The sequence below is a fragment of the Gadus chalcogrammus genome, chromosome 21 (assembly GCF_026213295.1).
Source record: "Gadus chalcogrammus isolate NIFS_2021 chromosome 21, NIFS_Gcha_1.0, whole genome shotgun sequence".
Lineage (NCBI taxonomy): Eukaryota > Metazoa > Chordata > Actinopteri > Gadiformes > Gadidae > Gadus > Gadus chalcogrammus.
In genome coordinates, this window is record NC_079432.1 from 7,924,014 (window position 1) to 7,934,013 (window position 10,000).

General features: G+C 43.4%; 1 protein-coding gene across 2 annotated transcripts in view; it reads right to left on the reverse strand.

The window, feature by feature from the left end:
• Positions 1–10,000, reverse strand: part of hbs1l (HBS1-like translational GTPase) — a 21,098-nt gene that overhangs the window by 10,214 nt on the left and 884 nt on the right. Inside the window, exons 3-5 of one of the 2 annotated variants that reach the window (XM_056580754.1) lie at positions 9,525–9,656; positions 8,164–8,418; positions 1–37 (exon numbers count right to left, since the gene is read on the reverse strand). The exon at positions 1–37 is cut by the window's left edge and continues 72 nt beyond it. In XM_056580754.1, the coding sequence (XP_056436729.1) occupies positions 1–37; positions 8,164–8,418; positions 9,525–9,656 (424 nt within the window). Of the gene's footprint in view, positions 38–4,210; positions 7,757–8,163; positions 8,419–9,524; positions 9,657–10,000 lie in introns of those variants that run through there. The other variant, XM_056580755.1, reaches the window with a different exon arrangement.

The window sequence follows — 10,000 nt, forward strand, 5'->3', positions numbered from 1 at the left end:
GTCTCCAGCTGGTTCTGAGTCGAACCCCTGCCTTTGGCTGAATCGGGGGACAGAAAAACACAGATGCACTCTCACAAACAACACATCAATCCCACGCCGCAGCAACAGACCATGTCTACAATGGTCTCTGGACTGCCGAGAACAAGGCAACCCTTGATAGAATAATATTTATTAACAAAAACTCAAGTGACGTTTCAGTCACTGATCATGCCGAGGCATATGCAAACACACATTTTCTCTAATGGCGGCAGTTACAGCTATGTTGTTAGATAATGAAATAGCAAAGATTTTCCCATACACTCATGGATAATGTAGCCTCGTGAGACCATCCAGATCTTCTGCGTTCACATTCTGTTCCTCTCTGTGGATGGGTCTGGAATCAATCCGGTTTAAAATCTAAAACTGTTAGGACCAATAAGTACTCAGGGATGGAGTGGAGTTTGAGTTGATGGCCAACAAGGAGCACCGCAGCCCGGCAAAAACAACGACTGCGCCCAAGGAAAGCGAAGCAATCAAAACTTTTAATGCCAAATAGACTGTACTTTTTTTTTTTGGACTGGACTCCTCTGAGCAACGCAAGGCCGTGGCCACATTCGAAAATCGATTACTTCCCAGCAAAGGCCCGACTGAAACTCCCTGCCTAACACAAATGTGATATAAGGAGGGTCTCGTGAGACTTGGGAAAATGACTAACAATTGATGCTCCCTACTCATCTTAACCCTCGACCTTATCTGAGAAACCTGTTCTCTGTCTGGTTTCCCGCTCCTGCGGTGTCATCGCTGTCCCGAACTGGTGACAGTTCCAGTCATAAACAGCCCACGACTGATTCATTTCGATTGGGCTGTACGACCAAACCCTGTGCAAGCTGGGTGTATGTATGTGTGTGCTGGGTTACATCCTGGCTCTGAAAGGGTTAATTTCAGAAGTGGCAGTTGCCCTCCCATCTCCTTGTATGTAGAGCAGTGTGTGACACAGCGTTTCACAGAAGGATTGTTTGAAACGTGTGTGAGCTAGAAACCGCTGCATCAACGTTTATTGACCATAATTGGTACCACAAACACACACTATATAATATAAAAAAAAGAAAAAATACATAAGTATCCCCTTGGATAAATAGAGGCTGGGTAATAAAGAAACATTTATCATTGTTGATTTATCACTGTCCCGTTAACAATGAGAATATCGATATATATCCCTCGATATGTTTATGATTTAAAAGCTCCATTATAAATAGTTTAACTGAGGTTATTTAAATACACATTATTTCTGAGATTTCTTCAAATTTCAAGACCATTTCTTTATAATAAATTATTAAAGCAAGACTAATGTTCATAAATAAATATTTAGATATATGAGAGAGAGAGAGAGAGAGAGAGAGAGAGAGAGAGAGAGAGAGAGAGAGAGAGAGAGAGAGAGAGAGAGAGAGAGAGAGAGAGAGAGAGAAATTAATTGACTTTCTCTAACCAAATTTTCTTAGAATGACTCCCACATCTGATCCACACATAATGATACACAGAATGAATCACACAGATCACGACACCCCAGATAGCTTTAACCCCGGGGTAAGACATCTGCACCATGTGAGCACTGAGCAGGCATTTCCACTAAGCTGCACCTCAGAAAAAATATATAAAACCTGGGGGAAATGTAGGGGAAATCCAAATAAGATGTCATGGTATGCGCTCAATCTTGACCGTCTACTAGAAATAATACCACGCCAGTCATTCAAGTGCACCCAGAGTTTCACTTTAAATTTGGGTCACAGATGTTTTGTATTTGTAGTGAAGGCTGTTCTTTCCAATTATGTGACTTAAAATGATGTGTTTCCACCATTTGAACTAGGGTTAGTCTTTAGTCTTTATTAGGGTATTTGTACACCCAGGTACAGGTGCTTTATTGTGTTTTGATGAATTTTAAGTAACTAGTCTCTCTTGTGTCAGGGTCAGATATCTTTCCAGGTTGGGTATGGCTCGTTGGACCTCTGTGCAAAGTGGTGATGGTTACCCTATTTCTAAAAACCCTCCTCCTCCCTAAAAATAATACAAATCATTCAATCTGAGTTGACCGTAGCAATATTTAAATGACAGCTGAAGCCATTGGTAGGGGTTTTCATGGAGCGTTTTATTGCACGCCTCTCATGTTATAACCTAGCTTTTTCAGGTGGGAGATCTAGATATGATGACCGTTTGGTGGATTACATCATTGAGGCAAAACAGCCAACACAATAATTGCCCCAAAATAATAGCACAACCCCAAATCAACAAAAAAATGTATAAAGACTATCTTTAATAAAAAAAACAAGAGCTTGCACCAGTACTATGTTTTTGTCAGATCTTCAAGACAATACTGTGACCTGGGGTAAAACAGACAGCCCATATCTTCCAGCCCCCCAGGGTCTTCCACTTTTTACTGTTTTTGGTTCTAAACTGCCACATATGTCCCAAATAGCAGCACTTCATCGTTCTACAAACACAACCGACTGATCATTTGGTGGGGCTGCCTTGGGGGCAGCAGTTTGCTCGGGAAAGTGGGAAGGACAAAGGGAAAGTGAGTGGGGTGGGGTGGGGGTGGGCGTATGATGGGGAAAAACCAGAGTGGAAGAACCGGGTACTGAGACGGCCCACTCCAGGATGTGGGTGTGAATGACTGGGAGCTAAACTGGTCACAGCCTACCCATCCAGGATTTCAGACAGGGGACCCTAGGTGGAGTGGATGATTCACCTGTACGCCTTGGCCCCAGGCCTTAACTGAGCACAGGATGGCTGAAGGACTCGACCCAGGATATGCAAATACCGCACCACCCCCCCTCGTCTTTCCCCAGCCCCACCTGCACCCACACACACACAGAGGCACTATCCCCAAATATGTACACAAGGTGAACACGCAAGCCTCAGGTAACAAGAGCTCTGGGGTTTAAAAAACAGAACACAGGACTGCCTTATGTCTTCAAGCTGTGCTGTGCTGTGAAAGATGAGGGGGAAGATAAGGGATGGGTTCAATAAGACGAGAGAGCGCCGTGTAACGAGGGATAACCGAGAGTCAGAACTGAACTGACTGAGTAAAACAGCGCTGGAATCAGAATGCTAATTATTGCCATTCATTAATTGGAACATCTGGTGAACGAAGCGGAATGTGTTGATCTCATACTATGCGTCATTGTAGTCACTAAGAATGATGTTGGGCTGACTGACCCTAACCCTTGTAAAGTAATTAAGTTTGTAACTAAATTGCAAAAAAAAAATCAGAAGTAATTGTGGGGAGCACTGAGCTGCTAGCTGGAAAATAAAGCTTTTAGCACCTGGTAATTTGGACATACTGTATATAGCAAAGTGATCTGAAGTAATGCTGTAATTTAATGGTGGCTGCAAGGGTGTTTTTTGATGTTCCTTTGGTGTTAGCAACTTGCACAGTTGCTTATGCTCCGGAAGGGTTGATTAAATGTTCTTGGGTTTCTATGGTGTTCTAGATAGTTGCTAGGGGTGTAATGGGTGGTTGCTTGGGTGTTTTGAGGGGTTACTAGGTTGTCGTCTGTGGTTGCTAGGGTGTCAAAGGGGGTTGATAATGCTCTAGGTGGTTGCTATGTGGTCTAGCTGGTTGCTAGGGTGCTCTAGATGGTTTACATGGTATTCTGGAATGGATGATAGGGTATTCTAGGTGGCGGCTAGGGTGTAGTGGTTGGTTGCTAGGGTGTTGTGGATGGATGCTAGGGGATACTAGGAGGGAACTTGAGTGTTTTTGATGGTTGTAAGGATGTTCCAGGCGGTTGATAATGTTCTATGTGGTTGCTATGTGGTCTGGCTGGTTGCTAGGGTACTCTAGATGGTTCGTATAATATTCTGGAATGGATGATATTATAGCTGGTTTCTGGGGTGATTGCTAGGTTGTTCTAGATGGTTTCTTTTGTGTTATAGATTGTGCCTATGGTGTTTTAGGTGGTTGCTAGGGTGAACTAGGTGGATTCCGGGGTTACTTGGTGGTTGCTAGTGGCAACCGGAAGATTGCAAGGGTGTTCTGGGTGGTTTCAAGGTCGAAGTACCTACTTTGGGACAGTTATTGAATAAATCGATGCTTAGACTGAGCCTCATCATCCCCTGGGGGGGGGGGGGGGGGGGGGGTGTTCTTGGTTTAAAAGGTCAATGTATAGAGGGTTGATAGTAAGGTAGTAAGTACAGTTTGTATTATTGTTAAAGTATGAAGTAGGAAGGAGAACTCAATGAACCTATAGCCTTTTTTTTTTTAACAAATTGAAAGATATTTATATTTTCATTGTATGTAGTTTAAAAAAATATTTCAGAGATACATTTCCCTCCTGGCTTTTGACTTCAGTGGAAGGTACCAGAGCACAACAAATAATCAGTATTGTGCAACTCCAAAACCTTCTCTGGCCAGCCTCTGAGTAGAAGCAAAGTGAGTTTTTCCAATGTCTGCCCCAGAACACACAAAAAGGATGCCTTGCAAAGAAGATACCGTGCAGAAAACAAAATGATTTGATCTTCACAAGCTGACAGCCATGACGATATCTTTCCTACGTAGGTGGTGTCAGCCGTACAAGAGTGAAAAGTAATTGGCTGTTGAACAAAACAATGTGTACCGCGTTACATTTTTCCCCATAATTCAGACTTCCTGCACAAACCCACGCAGTCACTCAGCTGCAAAGAGCAGGCCACGGTGGTGACTGGACACACACACACACACACACACACACACACACACACACACACACACACACACACACACACACACACACACACACACACACACACACACACACACACACACACACACACACACACACACACACACACACACACACCTTACCTTTTCAACAGTAAAAACTGGTCATATATTGTTGTAAAACATGTCGACAAGATCCCACGACAACATGCCGCCATTGAGCACACAGTTTTGTAATCCATTTCAAAACATCATGAGACGCTGTCTGAAAGAACAGACGGATCGTTACTCTCCAGGCTTGCCGTCTCCTCAACCCGACTGTGAGTATAGTATTATCCTCATTCCTCGCCAAAAGGATGATCACACTCAGGGTCCATGCTCATCACCTTTCTGCAAAAGGTGCGAAGTCTACACACACACACACACCTTGCCGCTCCATTGGCATGCACACATTAAGGCAAGTGATACTTTGGTTTTGGCATACGCAATATAAGAGGAAAATAAACAATTAAGACGATCAGACAACAGCCAAGCGCAGGCTTCAGCATCCACTTTCTATGTGTATAGAGCTCACATGATAACACTAAGGGTACGTTTCACCGTTGATGTGCGGCAGTTCAGAGACCGAAGCTGGTCTGGAACCCTATTGTCGGAAATCCTGAATTAACAGTTCCCTCTAAAGGTGATTAGTATTAGTAGTAAGTAATTAGTATTCTAAATACACAAAGACTACAAAAAGAGGAATCCAGTGCATGTTTATAAAATTACAAACTCGCTCTTTCGCAACCTACACAACGATCCACACAGCCAGAATTTGTAGGTTCTATAAATGATGTCATCTTTGAAATTGAAAAAAAACAAGCACTTCCTGCACTCTTCATCCAACCACTCCCCACCTCAACATAGCTCTTAAAAAAATTATGTTTCATACATTCAAGGTTACATTTTTATTAGTGATTAATACAGAAAATGTTTAAAATGATAATGGTAAAATGTAAAACTTGCATTACCCATCTGCTTAATACTGAGTTTTTTGTATGTGCTGCATATGAGAAATTCTACAGGTGTTCTTTGCACCACAATGTCTCCCCATGAACCAGAAAAAGTAAAAACCAGAACATTGGTTAACTGATCCATATTCCAAAAGCTGGTTCACACCTGCGAATAAATCAACCCCTTTTGGAAGGAGATGCACACAGCCGCTTCATTGAACTACAACTTAAAAAAACCGATGCAGTTTAAGGAACTTAAACTTAAAAATGTAAAATTCTCGATAAAATTTAACAACCGTTTACAAATACAAAAATAGACCTCAGTTAAAAAAGCATGTAACAAAAAAAGTTAATCCATGAATGCTGTGTAATACAAAGTAAACAATAAAATTTGGTACAAATTCTTGGAATTATTATTTGTAAGTCACTCAGTGCTGAAGATTTCCAAGCTGCCAAAAGGGATTTGAAATGTATGTTTGAAACTTATTGGATTGCCTTGATTCACATGTTCGGGCGAGGCCGGAAGTAGCATATACTTCAGTTCATTTACTCCATTCATGCTAAATCTACCTGGTAAAAGCCTTCTTCTGATTGGCTCTGACAAGGTCATCGGGGGAGGGGGTGTCAAAACCGAAGGGCTCGATTGGGGACAGTTGGTCCTCATGGTCTTCGGCCGGGGCCGGCTCTGAGTGTGAGCTGCACAGGAGAGCCTGGTAGTAGTTATCTTTCCGCTGGCTGACTCTCCCCAGCCTTTGCTTGCCCCTCCTCCAGCCGGCAGTTCTGACGGAAAGACTCACGGCAAATACAGAAGGTCTCGCGAAAACCGACGGCTTCAACTCTAATGCATTGGAAAAAGGCAAGGGCGAGTGGCCCTGGTGACGAGCACCCATGCCGCGCGACTGCGCGATGAGAGCGCTCAGGTCAATCGTCTGACCTGACTCAGGAGTGTTTTTGCTTGGTTTGAGTTGCATGGTGTAGGGTTTACGTTGGGTTGCCCTAGTTTCCCTCAGTCCTCCAGGTAACCCGACGTCTTCCTCACACGTTTCCTTTGATTTGAGCAGCGAATGGAGGGAGTATTCTGAAGGGTAGGAGCTGGCTGAGCTGGTGACTCTGTGTTGAGCAGCTAACTGGAACAGAGAGAGTGTCTGGGATTCTGACTGCTGATGAGGTGTTTTCACTGTTGATTCAGTCTCAGCCAATGAAAACAGAGACGGGGCTGGATTGGGTACCTGTCTCAAACCTAGGGCCGACAGTGAAGGCAGCCCGCCTACACCTAGGGAACCAGCGTTTATTGAGTTACACAGGGTAAGACTGGGCTTGCCCTCTTTTGACATTGAGCAAATGTCCTTGTTTTGGTGCAAGGAGGCAAGCTGAGATAGTGATAGCATCGGTTGTGCTTCCACTATACCCAGTGGCAATGCAGAAGCAACAGTGCTATGAGCACCGGAAAGGGAGCTGTACAAGGATGGGCTTTGGTGTGAGTGTTCCTGGATGAGATCAGCCAATGAGGGGCTTCCTTTAGGATGCTGCACTCTGCTTTGAGATCCAATTTCCATTGACCGGCTACTCTGCAGGACGGAGCTGAGATTGCCAAAGCCAGGGGGAGGACCACTCTGAGCAACACTTGCACTCAAAACTTCAGAATAACCTAAGGTCAAACTGCCCAATGAGGCTGTAAGGTGTGAGGGGGGAGGAGGGGCGGGTTTGCCCGAGCTTTGACACAGTGAAGGCATCTGAAGCGACGCCAATGAGAGACCAGCCTGGGGCACCGAGCATGGAGCTCCGCCTAGGAGAGCACCTAATGAAGACGGGCCCGAACTCTGCCTCGGGTAACCCATTCCCAACGGCTGACCCTTCTGCTCGTGTTCAGACATGAGCTGGGCCAGACTGGCACCACCGCAAGTACTTGACCCATCGCCTTGCTTGGAAAGGGTCTGCCTTTCAAAGCTGCGAACCACCGGAGCGAATTTAGACTGGGCTTGGAGGTCACATAAATGAAGTGTCCCGGCTTTCATGCATGGCTTTGTTTGTGCGGTGGGGTTCATGGTGGGCTCGGTTGTGGATGTTTCGGCTGAATAAAAGCAAGCTCCTTACCTTACGAATGCCAATCGCAGTTGACGAATGAGCAGAGAACGGTTCAAAGTGGGGCCGGCAGAAGGGGCGTACCAAGTGGGGGAGAGGGAGACAACAGGCATTTTGTTAAAAATTTGAAAATGAAAAAGTATAGGTGATTTACAAAATATTATCGATTACCATCCCTTCTGTAAGGAGAGTTCTATAATTAGATCTTAACTTGAGCAGATACCTAAAAAGCTGTTACAAACATTCTTATTTACATAAAACAATCAAACTATGGACCTGAACTTATATTATACTTATTTAGATAAGATGGACATTAAACCTCAACGGCTGAAATCAATATAAATATATACGCATACTGTTACGCATACACACATACATACACAAACACACATATGCGACCTGCTCCAGCTGTACCTTTCTCTGGTCTTGGTGCCGCCAAACCCTCTGGATTGGTTCTTTGTGTTGCCGGGGTCTTCTCCTCCTGGGCTGGTGCCTCTGGTACCGTTCTGTGATTGGTGGTTTTAGAAGAAGTGCTATCTCCTGACAGCACCGCGTCAAGGGACTTCTGAGGGTCGAAGCCGAACCGCAGGGCGGTCCGGGTCAGAACCGAATCGGGGACAGTGTCTCCAAGCACAGCCCGCATTTGGTCCAGACAGGAGAAAAGCTTGGCTGCAGAAACATAATTACCATGAGTGTGCAGTAGAAATTTAATGAATGAAGCTTATAACTGATTCCCCCCCCGGATCAACCATTGGTCATGGATGTTTTCTAATGAAGTAATATAATAGTAGAATGACATTCTATTGGATAATCTTTTTCTGTTGTAGTTTCGACATGATATCTTGACATACAGGTGGCTAGTCTAGTATTGCATTGCAGTTCATGATAATTCCTTATAGGGTTTGTACATCTTGACATCCCATCGCAATGAATTTTGAATACATAGGAGCATTGGAATGTTTATGTTGGTAGTAATGATATTTTGGAAATAGTTAAGTTATTTGTCATTATAAGGAGACATTTTTATGTTTGAAACTGCTACAGCTGATATACAAGCCCTATGCCTAAGTATTAGGGATGGGTCAGAATATTAATTTTTTTGTTTCCGAGCGTCAAAATCGATTTTTAAATTTGGACCGTTAACATTTTTTCCCATTCAAATCAACAAGAATTAACGGACGGAACTAATGTTGGACAGGTGTCCAAGGGCATTATCCTGCTTATACCATGGTCACTTGCCATAGAAAATAAATGACGAATTTCGAATTATAAATATGTACACTTTATGTTGAAATTATAGACCGTCGCGATTCCCATTGAAACGAATGGCGCGGTGATTATTCTTCAAAACGAGAGCTGGTAAATTGTGAAAAATGAATTAAACTGTAATCAGACAACGCGGTTATATGCTATAGACCCTATAGTATCTGTATAATATCGCGTTTCAGCCTTTATACCACAGATACTATAGGGTCTATAGCATATAACCGCGTTTTCGGATTACAGTTTAATGCATTTTTCACAATTTACCAGCTCTCGTTTTGAAGGCTGAAGAGACAATTAGACTGGAACTACTTAGCAGGTAGTTGTTTTTTTGCGTTTATGATACCGTGATTTCTTGCCGACATTTCTTGGCTGCCTTTTTGAATGTCGGCACACATCGAATCGATAATTCGTTCATACCAACCACCGATTATTCAACCATGAAAAATTTGAGTTATTTACATCCCTACTAAGGATTCCTGGTTGCCCAGCCATACTGCAAAATAAGTCACCTTGTTCAAGAGGGTCGAGGCTGGGACTGACAGTAGGGGACATGGGGACCTCCTCTTCCTCTTCAAACCCTTCCTCCACAGGCTCCACATTGGGTGTTTGCCTCTCCTGCCGGGAGTAGATGAACTGTGCCGCTGGGGAGGCGAGAAACCTCACAAATCAGTTGGCTGGATGTATGTTAGTAATTTAAACTTGCATTTGAACAGATGAGTCCTGTTTTTCTTTATACATAACTTGTTTGGGCCTGATTCTTTATCATTTACAAAAAAAACATTTTAAGGCACAGTCTGATTTTACATATTGTTGTTGGACGAGAAGGCAATACAAGTAAAAATAAGGAATTATTATACCCTTACAATAATACATATTACAATTTCCCAAACAATTCATGATCAGCAGGCGTTATTTTCACCGTATAAAACATATATGTGGTAAGGCTGATACATGGAGAAAGTTAAATTGATGTGAAAGTGATGTG